The sequence below is a fragment of the Sparus aurata genome, chromosome 9, assembly GCF_900880675.1.
Source record: "Sparus aurata chromosome 9, fSpaAur1.1, whole genome shotgun sequence".
Classification (NCBI taxonomy): Eukaryota; Metazoa; Chordata; class Actinopteri; order Spariformes; family Sparidae; genus Sparus; species Sparus aurata.
In genome coordinates, this window is record NC_044195.1 from 27,339,395 (window position 1) to 27,362,852 (window position 23,458).

The 23,458-nt window shown below is 40.0% G+C and overlaps 1 protein-coding gene across 8 annotated transcripts in view; it reads left to right on the forward strand.

Annotated features, from left to right (window-relative positions):
* The window catches only part of pard3bb (par-3 family cell polarity regulator beta b), a 216,853-nt gene that overhangs the window by 144,280 nt on the left and 49,115 nt on the right, over window positions 1–23,458 (forward strand). For all 8 annotated transcript variants that reach the window (XM_030428573.1, XM_030428574.1, XM_030428572.1 and 5 more), the window contains one exon: window positions 9,968–10,085. In XM_030428573.1, the coding sequence (XP_030284433.1) occupies window positions 9,968–10,085 (118 nt within the window). The remainder of the gene's footprint in view (window positions 1–9,967; window positions 10,086–23,458) is intronic.

The window sequence follows — 23,458 nt, forward strand, 5'->3', positions numbered from 1 at the left end:
CAGAAACTCTCTTTCCCCTGTCTCTCTATTCTCGCCCCTTTCATTTTCTTCCATCTGACCCACCTGCCAGCATCGGTGATCTTTTGTTGTCAAACTTCATTAGCGGAGACGTCAGCTAATTAGAGCCCTAGCACGAGCTCGGGAGATTAGGAGGAAGAAGATGATGAAGAGCGAGGCGAGGGAGATAGCGATGGGAGGAAGGAGGGGAGGCAGGGCCGGGCAGAGGCGATAGGAGATGTGCAGATGATGAAGAGATTAAGATGGAGTGGGAGGGAGGGAGAGATGGATGGTATCAAGGTAGGGATGGAAATGACAGCAGAGATGATTACCTGCATAAACTGTGGAGGGAAGAGAGGGAGTGAGGAAAAGGATGAATGGAGGTGTGGGGAATTCAAAGTAGACTGTGGAGAAAGGTTGACAGAATTGTGAATATTTACCGCTCTAAATGAGTCACAGCGAAGAAAAATGTGAAGGGAAAATTGAATATATCACAGAAATGTCAAAATGGCAGAACGTATAATATAAAGAAAGCTCATATCCATGTCAACACCAGAGGGAGAGTCGCGCACATTGATTAAGTTGTTTTTCTTACAAGCAGGTGATCCTATGTGTGTGTGTGCGTGTGTGTGTGCGTGTGTGTGTGCACGTTCTCCCCGGCGTCTAGTTGTAGAGGATCGTTATCAGCTGTGTCTTACAAGGATCAACTAGATCCCAACAGCACACACAGGTCAATGCATTACCTCACTGTTTGCCTGTATCTCGTATCTGTTTCACTCAGCTGCTTGCTCTCTCACTCACACACACACACACACACACACACACACACACACACACACACACAGGCATCAGCACACATTTGTGGACACAAAAGGAAAAAGACTATAACTCCCTCTTGTCATCATCAGTCAATATTAAACTACATTTCTTCTGTTGTGCTCCCTCACAGTTATCGACTGCTCTTTGAGTCCCGTCGTTTGTACAAGCCTAAAAATGATTTTAAAAAAATGTATGTACAGCTGCGACAATTACTGGATTAGTCGCTCAAAAGTAAATGTATTCTCAGCTATGCATCATTCATGTAGAAGTGTCAATCAGTCACTGGTTCCACCTTCTTAAATGTAAGGATTTGCTGCTTTGCTTTGCGATAGAAAATACACTCTCATCTCTCGTGTTTTTGCACATACAGCATACACAAACATTTTTCTAAACTTTATTTAATGGAAATTTCACGTGTGTGTGTGTAAGGAGATAGTAACAATCAAACAACTAACAAATAACACATTGTAAGCTACTTTAATGGCCTGTTACGTAAGATTTTATAAGCATCTACACAGTGTATTTCGGTGTGTCCAGGACTCTTATTGTGAAAGGTAAAAACAGGAGGAGTGTGTCAGGTAATGTGCTGCAATTGAAATGTAAACGGGAAAAAAAAACCTTTTTGGTTCAGACAATGGATCCTTGTCCTCACAGTAAATGCACAATTCTTCAGCTACAATGTTCGACTTTCCATTAAGAAAATAAGTGAAACAGATCACAACACATCTTGTCGTCAACTCGAATACCTTCCCTGCTTCCTGCAACAGAAGACAAAAGCGTTAGAAAGCATGACTTTGAATGGCGGCATAAGTCCGTAGAGATTCTCACATCGACCTGAAGATGAAACAAGTGCACATATGTAGAGTAAGTAACATCGCATGTTTAGTTTCTTTTTTTGAATTTGGACTGGTGGTTCCGTTGTGTATAAATGTGATGTTGTATGAAGATATCTGACAATCAGCCAGTCGACGGTTATGCTGAAAACTGGCTGTTTCCGGCTCCTGCCCGGTCGATCGGTGCGTCTCTAGAAATAATTGTTATTTGCAGGCATACTAATTTGTTCAGTCTGTTCACTTATGAGTTAAAATAGGTACAATACTTATTTGTGTTGTGTAACGACATAAAGTTGTATTGAATTTTACTCAGTGATTATATAATTAAGGTAATTTATGTAATTTGTATCATTAGCTGAAAATGTTTTTGGGTTCCTGTTTTATTACATCTCATTTGATCAGGCAGTCGATGTTCATTTGCTGTTGCGTTGAAAAGGGCGATGGAGTCATCTGTAACGCTGACATTTCAAAGCTCAAAAGAACAGCTTTTTGCTGTATTGATCAGCATCAGCAGGATGCAAAGTCACACATTTCCTTGAAGTGGGTGAAGGAGCCATTTATATACAGTATGTACCATCTCTCAAGCTTCTAAATCAATCGCAGTTCATGTTTTCAAGCTTTATAGATTTTTCCAGACGGCTATCGTGACTTTGTGTTTGCGCTAATGAAAGGAAATCTAACTTTACTACTTGAGGTTTATTTTTTTTTCAGAAGGTCAACAGCTCTGCTGGCATTTTTATCCTTTTCTTGCTTCAAGAATGCAAGACTGACACTCACTTGGTGTCCCTCACACACACAATGTGATGTTTGGAAAGTGAAGTACAATTTTACTCTCCGTCTATGTTGTACAACAATGGTTTTTCTCAGGTTCTTGTACATATTTTTGTGTACCTTCTCACTTTTCTACAGTACACACATACGAACACACACTCTCACATGCACACATTTGCCAACATGTGATATATCAGACTGAGCTCAGAGTCTGAATGACATATTCCCCCGGCGACAAACCTAAGAGGAGACCATACGTCACCTATGTGTTCGTCCATCCCTGTATGTGTCTATCTGTGAGCTTACTTATAGTCCGTGGTGCTTAAGTGTGTGTTGCAGCATGTCTGGCACTGACCACACTGTAGTTCTTCAGCCATTTTGTGTCAGATTTATGAAGACTTCAGCTCAAAGTCACCTGTAAGAAAGCTGTCTTTGTCTGATCTTTTTTTCTGTTGTATCTGTGTCTTCATCTTCATCTTTACCTATTTCTCTTTCTTTATAGGGTGGTTTTTAATTATTAATGCCGTTACTAAGTCTAGTTTAAAGTGCACTAGGCTGATAATGCCTTTTCAAAGTGTTAACACTTAATGTGGACATTAAAGTTTAATTAGATAGTATAATAGTATAGTAAGTATCTTTAAAGAGAATTTATACCAAGGCGTGGCATATTTTTTCCGTATGAATTATGTTTGACAGATCTCACATCGTGTCATTAAAATGAATCAGTGTTTCCCGCTAATAGACTTCACTTGGGCCCAGGTATATAAATGGCTGGCCGAATATATGTGGCGACCCATTTCAGCATTTTATACTTTTATTATTTGTGTCTGTCCGAGAACGACGCCATCCACGATCGATTAACTAGTGGACAATCTGCTCTTGCTCTCCCATCTACTGTCAATCACACACGCTCTGCAGACAGTGAGACGCTCTCTGGTATTACATCCCTCTTGATTCGCTGATTGTGATGCGACCGCTCCCATCTGATGTAGGCCAACTTATGCCGTTGTTTTGTAAAAACTGGACAATCAAAGCAACACTATGTAACGTTAATGTCGGAAAACTCTTAAATCTCTTGTACCTTTCTGAAAAAGGTAATTGACATATGAACCTCATACCAGCCCCCCCTCCTCCTGACACAAGTACACAGCCAGTCTGTGGGAAATACTGTTATGTTGAATATACATGATCTATGATTACGTGTCACTGGGTTCAACAGTGGAGACGCACCTTTGGATGGCTTACACAAACTTCCCAAAACCGATTAAAAAGCAAGTCAGAAAACACATTTTAAAGGTGTAACTTTAAGAAATTGCACCTTCTATAAGCAGACTTGTAAATATTTATAGGCTGTACTGTGGACAGTGATATATTTAAAGGCGTCTCCCAGCATGTTATTAATGGAACAGGAGTCTTAATTATTAATAGAAGCATTATTAACAGCTGTGGCGAGATTCCGATTCTGATTTTAAACATTTATGGAATTATTATTGGTGTGACAGAGCGAGAGCAAGAGATTGATCTCCCTTAGCTTTCGTGTGTGTGTGTGTGTGTGTGTGTGTGTGTGTGTGTGTGTGTGTGTGTGTGTGTGTGTGTGTGTGTGTGTGTGTGTGTGTGTGTGTGTGTGTGTGTATAGGAGAGAGTGGAAGAGGAAGCAAGAGCAGTCTGTTGCTGGACTGAAGCTCAGACCTGTGCTTTTATTTTAAAACTTTTATAGTGGGGAGAGTTTGTAGAAACCAACAACAGCAAGCTTAACTTTGAAATTGGAAAAATCACAACCCCTCCCCAACGACATTAACTGCCCTGTTGCTCTCACTGGCCAGCAGGGAAATGTGTTAGCAGGTACTTTGCTAAGATCTTAGCTTGTTTTCATCTAATGAATACATGAATAAACAACTCCCAAATGCCAAATGCCACAGTCATATTAACACAAGCGAGATAGCGGTCATGAACGTTCCTCAATCTGAAAAGGCTACCCAGCACAGCACTTACTCCTTACTGTTGTAGGTGTGTGCTTTGTGCTAATTAGGTTAGCTTGGCTCTGAGACTGTATGCTCTGTGCCTAAGCCTTACCATGTTCTTTGGCTTAGGGCCTCTGTGCTTCATGCTTACGTTCGCTGCTACAGGACCGCACTGCAGCCAACGAGGCCCTTTTATGGGTTACGGGTCTGTGTGCTTTGTGCTACTTGGTTAGCAAGCTGCTAACAACAGGCCCAGATGCTGTGTATTTTTAAACATATCCAACTCACTCACATCTCCCTCACATGGGAGAAAACACAGAACATTATCACAATGAACTTAAACACCCAACATGCCTGTTGTTAGAATTTAACTCCATCGAGCTATTTTGGCTACACTTTCTTTGCAAATACCACACCACTAGCTCACTAATAGCATTAGCAATACATCCGCCAGGCCTTGTGGAAGTCTCTGGTCATACAGGCAGAATCAAAAAACTGGATGGGCTTGTTAGAGACCTGCGAGAGCCAGTTAATGGATTCTATTCCTTTTATTTTTTAGAGCATTTAATTTATTGATTGCTGTCAGGATATTGAGAGACTGTGACAATGTAACAAAAACGCTCCTAGAATAAGTTACCAAAACCAGCCTTAAGCTTTATATGCGACTTATTTAAAGTATCAACGGACAACTTTTTCCCCTTCAGTGTTTCCAAGTGGTATTATTGGTGCGTAGGTTATGCAAATAACAACAACTCAGGACAAAATGTGAGTTTATTCAATAATTTAGTCTGTAAGAGAAATGGATTGCCAGTCAACCTTCCTATTCCCGGGTGACTGTATGCCCGGTGGCAGACGCACTTGCATAGTGATAGCGAGGTTTATAGGGCACCACTGTGAACACAGATGGTTCCATTATTCTAAATCCATGACATTGTGCAATCAACATTTACTTCATAATGATCTGTTGAAGCATGAAACGTGTCTATTGCCAGTTTATGTGATTAGAGAAATAAAGATTTCAGCTGCAGACATGTTTTTGGTGCAGACTCATGTGTGATCATGCGCAAGCTATGAACAGTGCTTTGCTTTGTGAACCAATCTCATTGGTGTTTAATGACCGCAAGCTTGTTAAAGAGTGAAGTCATACAAGTCTGCTGATTTTTGTGGCTTACTTGTTTCTCTAAAGCTAATCAATGACTTCCTCAGTCTGTGGTCATGGAAATATTTGCGTAAATATGTGTGTGTTAGCGTAAGTGTTGCCTTATGCCTTTGTTTATCATGTTTATTTCTTCTCGAGCCCACCCTCTTCCTTTTATGTGAGATCATAAATCGTATAAAGTACCCTTTGTGTGTGTGTTTACTTGTGTGTGCCTTCACGTGTGTGTGTGTGTGTGTGTGTGTGTGTGTGTGTGTGTGTGTGTGTGCGTGTGCGTGCGTAATGGATGCTGTGTACATTTCACCACCCTGTCCTCCCGGGCCCCCTGTCAATAAAATGGTGCAGAGGGTGATGCTGTGCGTGTGTGTGTGTGTGTGTGTGTGTCTGCGAGTGTGAGATGTGTATCATCTGGAGCTCTTTGTGACACAAATCATTTCTACTGTGATGCATAAACATAAAACGGCAAAAAAGGAAAAAAAGAACAGAGCAGAGCCTGCAGAGGAACAGGATGAAGTTGAATATATTGACCATCATCCAGCAGCGGCTTCAGGATAAGATCATATTTTTTGCTGACTTGCACGTTTTTTTGAATCCTCCCACGTGTTTCCGTTGACTTTATATGCAATCATGCCAGTTTAAAAAAATAAATAAATAATCACTTCAAGATTTGTTTGAACAAACCTCAAGCTTTTGTTCTATTTCTCACAGTTAACGCCCCCTTCTCATTTAAAATGTATCCAAAGTGGCCCAATTAAAGAGTGTTGGATGTCACTCATGACTCAACTTAACTCACCTCCATGTTAAGTCGCATTCAGAAATCGATATTTCTCGGCTGGCAGGACAGCGGCTAGCAAAACAAGCATCTACTAACGTGAGTTGTTTAAAAACTGTCCTCAATGCTCGTGTTCATGTGAAGAGACTCTGGTGATACTACGAGCAAAGTTTCATGTTGTGTTGAGCCTTCTTAGTGTTTTAAAAATAGCGATTTTGATGCTAGCGTAAAAGTGCCTGTAGCACTCCCATTGAAAATGAGTTTGGCCCAAAAACGAAAATACGGTAAATCTTAAGGGTGTCTCTTTCATCGTAATTATGCTTTTACACACATTTTTGACTCATATACATTCACCAAAAAAAAAAAAAAAAATCTAAATCAGGGTAATCCAAGTTATCCACTGCAGTTATTTTAGTGAAAGTAAGAAAGGAAACGTACTACTTTCGAACGATGGTAACTAGTAATGCACTACATAATACATTATTATTATACATTTTAGGAGTAACTTGCTCAGGCTGTTGATATATGTGTGTTAAGAGCAGCAGGGAGAGGATTTACCGGTCACTTTTGTATTTGGGACATTACTGTTTGGTGGCCAGAGCGAAGGGAAGATGTGGGATGTAAATTGAGTGACCATAAATGTGAGTGTTTATCTCTGTGTTTGATACTCTTGTGATGAGCTGCCAGCTTTCCTAAAGTAGTTCTCTGCCTTCTGTATTCTGCGGTGCTGAGGTCCCAATCATGAAGAAAAAGGTGTGGATGAACGTGATAATACTTTTTGAACGGCAAAACAAAAGGCAGACATTTTGGATTTCGATTAATGAATGTCACTTCAGTCAAACTAATAAAGAGAATTTAAGGAAACTTAATTGCAATTGAGACGTGTGACTTAAACAGAGTAAAAGAAATAATGAAATACATTTGAGACTAAGAAAATGTGTTTTTCTCAGCAGTGAAATGCATTTAGCATCTGATTTCACTCTACTCCAAATCTACTCTTAGCACAGAAGGTGGTATGTGTTGCTGCTGACACAGCTACTCTGCTGTGCTCGGTGTGTACAAATACACTCAGACACACACACACACACACACACACACACACTTGAGACTAGATTGTGTTTCACAATGCATTTCTGTATACTGTACATAAATGGCTTTTCTCAATTTACATTTTCACTCCTGTAGCTCCAGCAAAGTTTAAATGATAAAAGAGAATATAGAAATAATCACAAATTAACAGTAGAGCTTAAAAAGTTAAACATTTTTACAAAAAGTAGGACACTAAAGTGTATTATGTTCTGTGCGGGTGGTGCAGATGCGGCAGCTGTGATTTGAGATGTAAGATCTGCCGTAGTGTGTGTTCAGCACTGGAGCTATTATAGTAATTCACACAGCACTCTGGATTTATGCTATTAAAGAGAGCAAAGAAAATACAAGGGCGAGAGCAAATTAAGAAAATGGGTGAAGAAAAAGATATTGAAATTGGAAACCCGGAGTCTGCATTTTGAAAAAATAACTATGAGTTTCAACTTTATTGTAAAGGCAGAGATCGAACTACATTTAGATTTGTTTTTTGAAGAGGGTTTTGTTCTCAGGATAGTAGGCTTATCATTTTGTCAGATTTCTTTAGGTTGGAACATTGCAGTTGGTCCTTTTCAGTGATATCTATAATTCTAGTAATTAAATCTAGTAATTCTAGCATTTTGCGACACCTTTATTAGCATGCTTCTGGTATGCAAGTGTAAAGTTGCATTCAATTGCTCATCAGATGGTCTCATTTCCAGCATTAGGAAGTCATTCTTCGGTGCATGCTTTATATGGGAGAAACATGGAAAGCCAAGAGGAAGTTGTTTTGCATATAATCGACATGATGTCACCTGTTTAAAATATTTGCATGACGATACAAAAGAGGACTTTGGTAAAAGTTTCTTAACATCAACCCAATGTTAACTTTCATCCGTCATGCTTCAGCGTCATGTGGCGTCAACCCAGCAACTGCTGTGCCCAAATCCTAATTTGGACTTTCTGTGTTGTTGATCCAAATTGAGCGGGGGTTCATGACGATTTTCCCAGTCTTAAAAAAGTTATTCCGATCATTTCAACAGCACATGAATGCACTGTCGGAGTCCTGTGAGTTCCCCTTGCTTTTAACACATCTACACCCATAGTAACAAGTCTGTGGACCTGATTCTGTTTTCTCTACCCCACCATCATCACTAACGAATGTCTCTGTCTCTGACCGCCAGACATCTGTGGACATATTATTCTCCAGTCAGAGATAAACTCTGCTAATGGTGCACACACCAGTAACTCTAAATCAGAGAGAAGATCAGGTGCACATGTTCATTACATTATGTTCAGTTCTGAGTTGGAAGGTTAAACACACAGTTGTGCTGAGTTCATTTCTTGATTAAGGCTAGTAGAGTGCTAGGGTTTTGATCAGGGAAGTGGAACAAAGACTGAGTACAAAACAAGCATAGCTTCGTTCACAGACTACCTCGGAGTGTGTTGCTGTGTTTCTGGCTTTTTATTAATCGCCTGATGGTGCAGCGACGTGTTTTTCCTTCTTCCATCAACTTGGTCCATGAAATTGCACGTTGCATTTCTAATGGTGCATATGGCTTCATACTGTATGTGTATAATATGACTTCAATATTTCCATTACGTGTGGGTGTGTTTATGTGTGTGTGTGTGTGTGTGTGTGTGTGTGTGTGTACATGACTCACACGGGTTCCCAGGGTTCAGTGTTGATATGCTGCGTATTTTGTTGACAGAGAAAGAATATTCATATGATTGATGTTTTTGTTTTCTTGCCTTTTGCACACAGAAAAAAAAGAAAATATGGAAAAACAGATATAGATGCAGGCAGTCAGAAGGATCAAGAGATTGATCTTTGTGTGTGTGGTATGCGTTCGCATACACACACGTGTGTGTGGGTACACAGGTGGGCCTGACTAGTCATTATCTCTGCAGTCAAACTTCTACAGGCTGCTGTCAGGAAAAAAATGCTATTTGAATAAACAGCTGGCTTTTATTGGCTGGCTCATCAATGACGTCAGTCAAAATTCTCCAATTGATTTACATCTTGATCAATCTTGAAGGCGTCCAGTATCTGGTATCTGTTTAGAGGTCGCTGGATTTGTCCTCTTACACCTGTTTCGAAACTTCACATACTTCATTAACTAGCAGGCCTGCGCTATGTGAACAAACTAAAAGAGTGACGAAGTCAACTAGAGGGCTGTGCTGTTTGGACAATTTGCTTCACATGGCTCTTAGTTTGCTGATGTATTGTAAGTAATGCAACCTGGGTTCTCGCAAATGTTGTGGCTGATAAGGAGGTCATGCTAGAAGAGAACTATCCTGAACGTAGTCCTTTGTTGGTGCACTTGGAGAAATTCATGGAAAAGAACCGGAGGTAGACATGTCTCCATTACTGCAAACCCACATGATTAAATGCAAGCTGTCCTAAGAAGTGAACAATTTTCGACTTCATCTTCTGTATGCAATGTTACTTTTGACAACAATGTCTCGGAAATTGGGAAGAACCTGTGCAGGTCTCAGCTGCTTGAATAGTCGGGTCAGGCTTCAACTCAAAATCTAATCTAAGCTTTTTGTATTTTTGCTTTTCTTCCTCTGTGTGTGTGTGTGTGTGTGGCAGTATTGACAGGATCCAGCAGCTGAGAAGAGAATATCAGCAGGCAAGGAGAGAAGGAATAGTGCCGCCTTATGAAGAACTGGACCCACGACGCAGAGGACATGAAAACGACACTCACAGGGTGAGAAGCTCAGACACAACACACACACACACGCGCACACTAACATGCAGATGGAAAAGCAAGTTCACATGCACGCTGCTCAGTCTCACCAGTAAACCAAGTGTACATGCCAGCGTCTCTGTGCAGTGTGCATGGGTGTATGGGAGGTTTCTTCAACTATCAGAACGGTCGCTGCTTTTCCTGCGTTCGTCTCGTGATCAAGGCCCTTTAGTTGTCAGTCGCCAGGTGCTCTTTGACGTGAATGGCTCCTGCAGGCACTGAGCTGATAGGACTTGATACGATCCACTTTTCACTGAGGATGAGACACAGAGGAGATAAGTAGAGATTTTACTCACTTGTCATCCCGCAGGTACTGTTTTTTTTTTTTTTTTTCCAATCGCAGAATCATAATCACGTCTTCACAGATCCACGTCTGAGCTCAGGCTGGTTGAGTCACGCTGGAAGAAGCTCAAAAACACATCTGTGATGCCGTAATGACGGGTAAATTATCAATGTGCTCAGAAGAAATCACCTCCCACGCTGGCACCAGGTGTCACCCTGCTATGACTTTGTTTGCTGTCGTTGCTAGGCAAATTTAAGTCCTGCGATTGTAAATACATCTCTGGATACAGATTTCAGTTTTTATAACTCTGACACTGTCGTTACTTCACTGACAATATGTTTCTTCTTCCTTGCTGCCACATTTTCTATTTCTTTTTCTTTTAGCTCTTCGTACAGTATGTCAGTGCTAACATTTATAGCATGTTTCTTTAGTTTAGTCTCCATAGTTTTTATGGGTTACATTATCAGCAGAGCAGTTGCATAAAATAATATCAGATGTTGTCAGCTTGGCATTAGCCTAGTGATTTATTCCAGGTTTTTATAAGAAGCAATTTGTAACATAAGGCCCAGTTCGACCCAAATCGCCTTGTCTCGTTCTACCACTTTGCATCTCAAGAGACGATAGTGTTGCCAGGTGACATGTTTCACAAGCTCTCTTAGCTTTTAAGTCCATTAGATAAACAAAATAAACTCTCAAAATATCATACATGTGTTTTCCTCACTAAACAGTAACACATCTGCAAACCTTCTGAATACAAGTTTCTCTTTTTTATTGAACTAAAACTCACCAAATCCACCTTTGTTTTTCTTTCTGCTGTTCCCACAATAACCAACTCTGGTTTGGTCAAAATAAAGTTTTAATACATTTTGAAATATTCAGGCTTGTCACATCAACTCTGTAGTGATTCACAGCAATTCCGGCGACTTCGGTCTCCTTATATAGGCACATAACTTTTGATTGTTCCTCCCTTTCTGAAACCATTAGCAACAACAAATCCCAGTCAGTACCCTTTCAGGCAGGCAGTAAAGGTCTCATCGAGTACAGTTTGTCTTTGGTCTCTTTAAGTCTCGCTTCCAAATTTTACTGCTGTAAAGTCAGGTGCCTCCTGAATTTCACCCTGTCTCTTCTCAGCACCATGACATTTAAGCTTCCATGGCTTTTTGATGAAGAAAGAAAATCACCCTGAGCAACCAAAATGAGTTCTTCGTGATGGAGCTAAAATTAATCTGCTATGACAAATGGACAGGTTTATTGCAGCACATCACAGTTTCACCACTGCGGCGTGATCTTCAGTCAGTCTTTGTACCAGGATACTGTCAAACCTCATCACGTTGCAGTTAGAAGGAGGAATAAACGATGAATACGTTCTTTTTTAAGTAATGAAAAATACACTTCGGGGCTTTTATGTGCTTTGATGACAGTTAGCTTGGCTTTATGTTTGTGTTACGTTAATGTGCATTAAGAATTTAGTGTTGCAAATGTGAAAACACTGTTAGAACTTTCATCAGGAGGTACAGTTAGTATAGTCATATCCAGTGTTGCTTGAAGGGATGTAAATGCAACAATGCATGGATCCATTATGTGATCTACATAGTAACAAAAATCATGGCATGTTGTTCCGACAGGTGCAGTCACTCACTACAAAACGGTACTATTCTATTCTGTTCTATTCTGTTCCTTTGTAAGTCTGCCGTAATATCAGAGTTTTTTATATTTGGTTATTTCGGAATGATTTACAGCAGTAATCTAAAACAAATCTGCAATTAGAGCAAACTGAAATTAGACAGAGCTATTCGAGAAAATTGAGATTTCCTGGAGAAGATCGTTCCGGGGCATTAAGGCAGAAAAAGGACAGGGTTTGGTCACAGCTGGTCTTTAGCTTCCACTGTGAGGGATAGCTGAAAGGGCATCGCAGGACCTCCGACTCCACGGTTCAATAATGTAGCCATGCGCCAGGCAATGCAGTGCTCTAATAGCTTGTGATATAATTTAAAAATCAATTCTGAAATGAACTAATTAAAGAGGTTACAATAGGTTTAATATGCTCCCATTATGTATTTTTAGTTTCAGAAAAGCCTTTTAGCTCAGTTTTATGTGGCGTTTCTAATGATTTGTGATGGAACAGGTGAAAGGAGAATGACATTATTATCATGGTCCTGTCATTTTAGTTTCATTGTATGTGTGTTTTATATGTGTTCACTGGGTTTTGTCCTCTTCCCTCCTGTCTTCTTGTGCTCCACACCTGTCGTGTATCTGTTTAATTAGCCCTGTTACCTGAGCTCTCCCCCAGTCTGCTTTGCCTCCACACCTGCACTGCATCTCCCTCCGTCCAGTATTTCCAGCTCCCTAACGTGTGTTTCTTCTTCTCCACCTGCATCCCATCCCCTCCTTAGCTTAGTTTGTATTTAAGTCCAGTCTTTTGTTCAGTCATTGTCGAGTCATCCGTTCAGTGTCTGTGATCATGCTGTTGAGTTTCCCTCGTCATTCCCATTGTGGTTGCCTGTTCCTTCATACGACAATCTTCCTGCCTGCCATTTGCTGTGTTTATGTCCACCCTTCATTTCATAACGACAGATATAATTACATGAAGGCACGTATAACAGTCTCAGTGTCAAAGTAAACAATACTTCAATGTTCTAAAAAAGGGCAGTTCAGTGACACGGCAGTGAATCAACTATTTCACTAATGTCACAAAAAATCTGTGGCTGAGTTTGATTGGATACAGTTAAAAGCTTAGCAACTTTTGTAGTGATGGCAGCATACCAAAGTACTTTGTGCAGATGATCAGTAAATAAATTAATTAGCTGATCATCAGAAAATGTAACATTCTCTGTCAAACATTCTCTGACTCTAGCTTCTTAGTTTGGAGCATTTTATTCCTTTCGGTCATGTCTTGTCATGCTCAAAACAACCATGTTCAACAAAAATAGCAAGTCAAAGCCTCTTGGGTTTCCCATATTTTATAAACTGGCAGATTCATTGATAATGAAAATAATCTTAAATTGCAGCCCTACTTAGTAGTATTTTGAATGTATTTGCAGTTCTGGTAGTAAGTATTGCATCTCTTTTATGTGACACAATACTGACACTGACATTCAATGACTCAGAGATGTTAGCCCTCCATCACTGTATCCACACAGTGTGTTTAACCAAAGTTATACCTGGCCTACTTTAATTCAGATGTGAAAGTCATTTTGGTGTGTGACCAGCCAGGGGCAACCTCCTTTCCCCCTGCGATCGATAGCCTCGCACTACCCCCCTCTCTCTGTGCCTCCAAATGAGAAAACTTAGCTGTTGTTTATGAAGCTGAGAAGGGAGAGCAATTAGCATGCTTCAGAGGTGGAAATTAAGTTTGAAGTTTGAAAGTAAAAAAAAAATCAAAAGAAAAACAAACCAGTAGCAGTTGCCACAGCGCCTAACAAGCCTCTCTCATTAAGGATGATGCATTTATTAATTAAAGCAGAGGCGATTATTTACCTGACTGGCTTTCAGTGAGAAGGGGGTAGAGGGAGAAGTAATGGTTATGGTGGTTGAGCCAATGGCAAACTAATTCAATTTCACTTTTATTGGTTTGTTTGTTTCTCCTTAAGACGTTTTTATTTTTTTGTATAGGATTCGCTGAATGACTATAAAAAAGTGAATGCCATGGAAACGTAAGTGTAGAAGAGAGAGTGAGACAAAAGGGAGAAAGAGAGAGTTCCTCATGCAGCAGTGCCACAGTATACTGTGTATGTGTGTGTGTGTGTGTGTGTGTGTGTGTGTGTGTGTGTGTGTGTGTGTGTTTATTTTTTTCCCCTATGGCTCCATTACCATCTCATTGATTCATGGTTATGGGTTAGCTGTCTCTGCTAGCAAAATTATGTTCGCCTAAAAACAATTATCAAGCAACAAAAGCCACACCACAAGTTTGTTTCCAAGTGAGTGCATTGTGTGCTTGTGGGTGGGTGTGTGTGTATTTTGGAAGACAACAACAGACTTTCTCCCTAAGGAGAGGGGGAACTAAATCAACAGGGCGCTGTTGCTGTTGTCACACACACACACACACATTCACACACAGTCCTACACAGAGGGTATGGAAGCCAATTGTTATTGTGGGCGGTGTGACACAGACTTTATTATAGGATTTAATTATAATGAAAAGCTTTCATCTAGTTTTTCCTCTACTTTCTCTGACTTGAATATGTGTGTTCATTTGCAGTTAGATGTTTAATTACCAATGGCATTTTTGTAGTGTGATGCAGAATGAAACAGCACAGAAGTGTCAGATTTAAAACATACTGAGGTGGCGCTACTGTCGGCTGACTGTGCTGTTTTTGATTTGTGCCCAGATTTATGTTATTTTCATCTACTTTATTTAATGAGATTAAGGTCTGCAGAAAGTGTGAATTTTTCAAAAAACTGAAATGAAAGATTGATGTTCCGAGCTGATGTTCCAAGCTGCTGAACCTCGCGGATTCCTTAGATGGTCCCACTTCCTGTGTTAGGAGTTCATTTATCCAACCGCTGTGTGTTCATTTTTAGTCGTAATGTTGGAACTGTGTGGATTAGAGGTGGACCGATTATCAGATCTGGCCTATTATCTAACTGATATTGAGTGTTTCCCGATTATCGGTACCAGGGATTTTTCTGTCAGATTGACGATAAAATTGGCTCATCGGATAGATGTACCATTATGATGTACCATTGTACCATAATATTTTTATAATAACTTTACTGTTAAGTGTTTACTGTATTTCAAAGGTGGTGCCTCAACAGTAAAATACCCTCGTCTTGTTGACAGTTCGTACAGTTCGTTGCCGCCACCATAGATTTCTTCACTTTACCATAGATAAACAAGGGATTGTTTATTTGAACAGTGTAAATCAAACAGTCAGTCAGTGTTGATAATTTTCATTTGTATTGTTGTTGCCAGTTGCGTTTGGTAACAGTCTGTTTTAAAATGAAGTTGGAAAGTGCATCCAACTTCCTGCCTGTGGCTTGGACAGCATTAGATAGATATTCAGACTATTACTCCCCATTCTCTCTGTCTTATTTGTCAATTTTTTTCAAAACTCCCTCCTTTTATAGTGCACTTGACAGTTGAAGTTTAAAAGAGACATTTAGCTGCCGAGGTCCCAGTCAAAACCACCCTCGCAATTATTGGCTGACAAACAGAAAGAAATGTGTCAACTTGTCTGGCAGGTGTTTTTATTCCAGTTCTATCCAATAGAATAGTTGAGACGAGACAGTGATTCATCTGTTTATCTACCAACCCCTTTAATTCACAGACTTTATCTTTGTTCTTGTCTTCATGTCCATGTCATCCTCATCTTATATTTTAATGCTTGGAAACTAAAGTAGAGTGATGGTGTTGTTGACCACGGAGCAAGGTTTTGATTGAGTTCTACCATATTATTGTATTTTGCATGGTATAGAGTACTTAGTTCACAGTTGTGTATTGCTATGCTGACTCAGGACAACTTCACGATTGTATTTCGATGTAGGTCGAGCCATCGGAGGAACATTTTGTTCAAAAATTGTCACTAGACCAGCAGCATGTAATTAACAAACTGGAGGACACAAAGGCAGACAAGTAACTAAGCAAGTGTTAATGACAAAAAAGCTGAAAATCCAAATCCATAAAATCCCAAACCCTAAATGGAAGAAACTAAAAGGCAGCCAGCAAAACTCAAAAGGAAAGAAATCCAAGCGCAAAAAAGTACAAACCAAAAAGTAGTGGACAAACCAAGATTAGCACAGGGAAAACAAGAACATATTCTCACGGGGACACGGGTACAAGAAGGCAAAACAGAACACAGGTGAGGAGCAAAAAGGGAAAAGGAAAACAGACAGAGGGAGGAAGTAGATAGTTTGAGACATGACACAGGAGGATATAACTATATAATAAAACAGGAAATAACAGAATCACAACCTAAACCATGACACATGACTTACCAATTTAGAATGCATTTAAATTACATCAATAAACTGTAGGTTGCTGTGCTAATAGCTAATTAAACATGTATCATTGCATATTGTTATTATTTTGTAATACCAGGTAATGTGTATCGCTGCAGTTTCATCCAAATAATGCTGAAATAATCATAGCTGACTCTTCTCTAAACTCTTAAGCTTTGTGTTGAATTTTCAAAACCAAAATATAATCATCAGTAGCACAAAGTGTCTTACTTTTATTTATATTATACATCACACCTGTGCTGTTCTCAGTTTGTCAGTTCGAACACTGAGGAAGGACATCTGCTCACAAAGTTAGTGCTTCAATACATCATTTAATTAGACTGTTGACTACTGATGTCTTTCCTTTTTTATATACATCCCTCCATCTGTTTTCTGTATCCATTAATATATTTCAGTATCAGGGGTCTTTGATTCAATCCCAGCATGCATTAGGAGAGGAGGGAGGTACAGCCCGGTCAGGTCGACAGTCTATCAGAGGGCTAACACATACTGAGGCACGAGAATACATTCAGTCTCATGTCCTTGCGTACAGGGAATTTACATTTAATTTAATATTCATATCTTTTGACTGTGGAAAGACGCCCACACAGACACCAAACAGAAAGATCATAGCAAACCAGCCGGCAGATCACAAGTCTCAGAACTTGGCTTTGGTAATAATAAAACTTTGCTGTCTGAAGAGTTTTAAATGTTATGTCTGTGTGTGCATCTGTGTATAATCATCTGTTCCCTGCAGTCTTTAATTGTATCAATTCAATATAATGTTCTCTCCATCTAATGAATCTTTGAAAGTAGACAGTCAGAAGGTTTTTATTTACTAATTTGATATTCTTTTTCTCCTGCTGTCACATAAAGCCATGCAAGCACACACACTGCAGTGCTTGTGCAAGGTAATACGGTTAAAATGTAGCCATTACGTTGTTAAGTTGTTTCTCTCAATAACAATTTATTTAGTTTGAATAAATATAAACTCACTGCTGTCATACATGATAAGTTCACCGTTTTGTTACTCAATCAATCTGCCAAAAATGTAATACAGATGAGTTCAAGTTAAGAGAACTTACGGTTTGTTGTGCAGTCAACTTAATCAGTGTTGGAGTTCAGCATAGCAACAACCTTTTTTGGATATTTTGGTAGATGGTTAGATTTTTACAATATGTGCCTTTGTGATTGTTGCCCACGGCTTGATAAAGTTGCCCTCAACCTTTCTTGTTCTAAGAAATGATATTGTAGTTTCGATAACAGTCCCTTCTTCTACTTTCCATTGAAGATAATCATGGCTTGGCAACATTTAAAAGCAGTGGCCACTGTTGCCTCCAACAAGACCGGGAAAACATATGAAATAAATTTCAGTTTGGTTGTTATTGGCAGTGAATATAAAAAAGAAATGCTCCTGGACATAAAACTGGCAGCATTGCTCATCTGTGCCGCCTCCAAATGTTGCCCATGTGCGGTTATGAGAGGATCTTGTATCATATCCTGTTGATCAAGACTGAATTCCCTGTACTGTCAGAACTATGTCCGGTCCGGAGCCATATGTAGAGCGTTGTGCTTTCATGTGTGTGTGTGTGTGTGTGTGTGTGTGTGTGTGTGTGTGTGTGTTTCTGGGATTTCTCTTTGTCTTTTGGTTCAAGGTTGCAGTCCTCTGAACTGTGTCCAGTGTTCTTTCTAACCTTGTCACCATTCAGACACTATTCAGCTATTGTCTGATTCACTGTAGAATTTGGGAAAATCCCAGAGTGTGATTCCCATAACCTTTCTTATTTTTACATCAATGGTTTTTGGCCCATTTGAACAATTTCTTTTTCTTTATTTTCTCACTTTCAACATGCGCACAGTGTGAGACAGATTGTGAATTGACATAAAGGCCTAATGTTATCGCAAAGGCTCATTTATGGTCAACGTTAGATGCACAAATGGATACAGACCAAGCCTTCTGTACATAATCTACGTTCATTTTGCCATGTTATTTTTTTTTTAAGCGTTCAGATACGAACGAACAGATCAGTCCCTCCTGTAGTTGTGGGGAGTGTTGTAGCGGTGTAGCCAATAGATCAAGTAAGACATGACCCCAGGAAGAAGAGGAAGAAGTTTTGAAAATGGAATTACTTTTACAATGTTACTTCACCCGGCACAGACAAACAGTTACTTCGGAACAGTTGGAAGGAGATTGGAAGGTTGTGAAGGTAAAGTCGTGGTGTGTGCGAAACTGATTTGACTCTCAGATGGCTCCTTCTCGTGGTTGTATTGCTTAACCTCCATGCTAACGTGATGCATGGAAACAGACATGTTTTTGTATGAAAAGGGTGCTTAAATATGACTTAAGTATCTTTCAGCTCAGTTAAGAATAACTTAATTGACCCGTATAATGAGAAACATCATTTCTACAACTTACCTTTTAATGATCTTGACATCTTAAATGAAAACCACTACTTCACACACAATTAAAAAAGGAAAGACATGCTGGGACACTGTCACTGAGTGTTGACCTTGGCTAAAACAGAGAGCCTTTATACAACGATAACACAATTTGCTGCCACGAACTGTCTGTATGTGGGTACATTAGTCATGAGTATCACCCACTGAGACCCATGACTAACAATGAACACAGTTTTTCCACCCTGCAGAAGCAGAATTAAACAGTGCCATTAACTGCATATCTTTGTGTTAGGAGAGTGAATTCAAGTTAGGTTTCTCCAGGGGACACTTTCTCCAAATATTTCTCACTCTGTTTCTACAGGCGAGAGTTGTGTGTCCTATGAAAGAATCATCTCATTGTGTTGCCCAAGTTTGACCATGAGTTAACCTTTTGCGGTGCCATTTTGTGGTAATCCCCATCCAGCTAAGCGAAGCCTTCTAAACTTGTAACGTCTTATAATGTAGTAATAACCTGGTATTGAACTTCATCAGTTCATTTTCGATTTCCTAGAGCCATTATCAACACTGGCAGACAGAAATGCCTCAGACACCAGACCAGACACGTGACCTAAATCAATTTGTTCAAGTCACAAGTCAAGTTACTTTTTCCCCTGCCCAAGAAACTGCAGTCTTACCTGCAGCATACGGCCTTTATAAGGAGAAAAGACCTGTCAAATAACCCAACCTGTTCAAAAGGTGTAGCGATAAATTGAATTTGTTTAAAGAGATTCAGTTAAACGTGTATAATCAAACAAAAACCTTCATAAAAGCTCTCTTAATTTCTTCTCTGCCAAAAACACTACATCACTTCCATCAATTTTAATGAGTGAAATACTGACAGCCACACGACTAAAAAATTTACTGAAAACATTAAATGAACACAGACAAGTCATTCGAGTCAAGTCAGGAGTCTTTAACCTCCACGTTGAAGTCTCAATTAATTTAATTTCTGTCCAGTGTAAGTCATGAAAAAAGTGATTAATGTTCGGTGAAAATACAACATTTCAAGATTTTGCTGCCTCATTATAAAAGCTTTTAATTAACAAAATGAACAGGAAGTAAGGAATGCGGAATGTGTTTATCACTGAATTAGCTGAGCATTGTCAGTGGCAATTCAATAGGGAGCGAGGAAGAGTCACAGCCACTCCTGAGGACTTAAGCCAGATGTTGACTACAAGGGATTTAGGTTTGTTTAGTTGTCCAAATTGTTTCATTTACTTTGTTTACCACAGATGAAAATTGCTTTAATTCCAGCACTTTTTGCTCTAAGCTGAGAATTAGTACCCTCTAGTGTCATAGTCTTTGTTCCCCCCTTTAAATCCATGAGATGCAGTACAGAGTCAAAGCAACAACAACAAAAATATGTCCTCTTTCTTACTGAAGGTGGCAGTTAGTAGTGCGCATAAATCTGACTTCACCAGTAATAATTTCAAATAACAGCTTCTGCTTGGATAAAAACGTGTTATGTCATAACAGTGCTATAAAGTTAAGCCTTTAAAAATGTGCCACAAATCTCTAAAATGAGATATTTTGTCCGTAGCACCGAGCCGCACTTGGCAGATCTTCATATTTGTCATTTTATAGCAATGCTCGGGAGAATAAAACCTCCTTACCCTCCATCTTTCCTCTCTCTATCTCAGACATAACACACATAGCCCTTTCCTCTGTGACCTCGAAACTGTTCATGTGATTTCAGCCATTATAAAATAGAAGGAGCCCCGCTACCTTGGGTGTTTTTATAGGCAGACGGCGGGCAGGATCGAACCCCAACTCTACATTAGAAGGAAGGGACGGCAGTAAACCTTGTAGCTGTGTGTGGCTCTTTGTTATAACAGACAGGGTTAAGAGAGCTGTTTGTGCTCTACATAAAAACTGTTTTTCTACGCTCTCTCTCTCTCTTTCTCTCTCTCTGTCCCTCCATCCCTTCATTTTAATCTAGTTTTCCTTCACATTCAATTTGGTTCATGTTCTTTCACCATTTTGTCTCTTTACAAACATCCCATGCCCATTCCTTTCTCTCTTAAGAAGTGCATTGTTATTTTCTTATTAAATGTGACATTGAGGGATAAAATGCTGCTGTTCTTTGGGTTGAGATGATTGATAGATCCGTCCATTCACAAATACTATATCCTGGTGTCACAGAGTTCAAGCACTTAGACGGAGAGGATGATGGTGAAATTGAAATAAAAAGCAGCGTCTATGTTTATATGTACACTTAACTATGGTATGTAGTCGAAGCGTGTGCGATGAGAAAAGCAGAATTTATGAAATAAAAAGAGAGAAAGAGGAAAAAGTAGAGAGTTTTGGTCTTCAGCACGGCGTCTGTACCAAGTAAGGCCATATTTCTCCTGTCTCCATTATTAATGCCAGCTCTGGGTGACCATAAATCCAGTGGAATATACTGTACCACATCACCCAATCACTAAAGACTGCACTGCTGGCAGCAGACACACACACATACACATACACACACACACACACACACACACACACTTATGTACCACCGCACTCTCAGACTGCATTTCTAATCTGATGATTTGAAGGGGATGCATTTCAAAGGGGTCTTATATGTCAGATTTTGCACAATCAGCACACACACACACACACACACACACAAAATCAAGTATATGCACACAGATGGAGGTGGCAAAAGCACACACATTTTTCACTCAAGTAGAAGTACAGATACTGTGTATAAAAATACCCCTGTAAGAGTACTGATTCAACTTCATACTTCATTTACCATCCATTTCTGTGCAAAGCTAGCTACATTCATATATTTTAAAGACTGCTAAATTTAAAGATAAAATCAGTAGGATTTGTCCGAGCTGTTTGTGAACACAACACATACCAGATAGACACATTGGGTTGGTAAAATGTCCAGGCAGGGAGCTGCAGTGTCTTAAGATTCGAGACACTAACACGACTTTTCTTCCCATTCCAGTCTCTCTCTCTATCTTTTTCGGTCATGCTACGCATTTTGTGTTGCGACCTCTCACTCCATCTGATGAGTGATATGCACTGGCTTCATGCAATGGCGCAGAATTAAAACTATCAATAATTCCCCTGAGGCTTTAAAACTAAAGTAACCAGCCTGTAGACCTACTTTAGGAAAAGACACAGATGCAAGAAGTCTCAGCTAACCAGCATGCTAACACATGAACACACTTATAACACACGTGCATATTTTCACACCCGAGTGCACTCTCATACGTATGCTGCCAAGTTTAAACATTAAGCCACAGGTTTTCTCATGGAAAAACACATTAGCGCCGCTAAAACCCGCTGCTCAGATCATATTCTCACCGTCTGAATGCGGCCTGAGTGCAATTAACTTATATTTAACTGCAGCTCAATTGTGTGAGAGAGACTTTTCAGCTGTGGGAACTTTCTTAGCACTAAGCATTTTTGCAGAAAAAAGGCTCTTTATTTACTCTGCTGACGGATTCAACCAAGAAATTGAATCACATTACAGATTTTACCCATTGCGCAGATTGGATGGGGTTCAGTGTTTGGCATCTCTGGAGACCTCTAATGTAAATTTATCATCTGACAAATCAGCATTATTCCAGAAACAGCATGGTAAGACCTGCACTCCCTTGTTGGCTTCAGTGAATACAAGAATGACTGAGTGGATAAAGGGGCGAATGCTAATAAAGAAGCGATGTCAGACTGTTGCTGAGCAGACATCTGAGTGACTAAGATAAGCTGGTTTGCAAAGGTTACGTGTCGCCGGAGTGACATGGACAGCGTCGCCCAGAGAAACACTCACAGTTTTTTCATGCAAACATGTTATCCTACACACATGTCACGCATTTGCAGACAAATACATGCTTTGCAGTCAGACAGCGGTGTTTCCTGTGCGATCATGGGATTGAGCCCGATGCTGTTACTCACCCTGGCCTTATAAGGACAAGTAGGGCGCTGGAACGGTATAAAAATGCTGAATCCAATGGAACAGAAATGAAACTGGGCTTACGCTGATGGTCCAGAACAACTGCAAGACAGAGAATGAAGGGAGAAGCAAATACAAAGCAATTAGAGAACAGTTATTCTATATTGGAGTGTGTGGCAGTTTCTTTTAGCAAAGCTTTACTGTGCATTTTATAAAGTTTCCCCCAGTAAAAATGTTCTGCATAGCACAAAAGTCAGGAAAGAACTAATTTACTGTGATTATTCTGGAACATTCCTCCTTATTATGGTCTTCACTACCCTCTTCAGCTTCCTCTTTCATCTATATCCCATTGCTCTATCTGCGTGTGTGTTGATGTATGTGAGCACGCCCAGCAGCAGGTCAGGAGGTTGTAATCCCCAAGTCAGACAAGATGGGATCAGTGCCGACTCAGTGGACCCAGACACATCGCCGCGTCCGCTGGGACCGGTGTAGACACACTCGGTCAGAGACTACAGATATGATATACATCCTCTCGCTGCCTCAGTCAATAATGGAGATACGTTCATACTCAGACATTTATTGTTCCCTTGCTCTCCTACATTCTCCTTCTGTCTCTTTCTGTCTCTGTGGACCAATGCACCAGCTCAACACACACACACACACACTGAGTCATGAGGTAATCTTAAGCAAGGTTCGGTGGTTATGACTGACTGGAGCAATTAACGACTGACTCATTCGAAGAGATTTTGAGCCATTAACAGTTAAATCATTCACACCGAC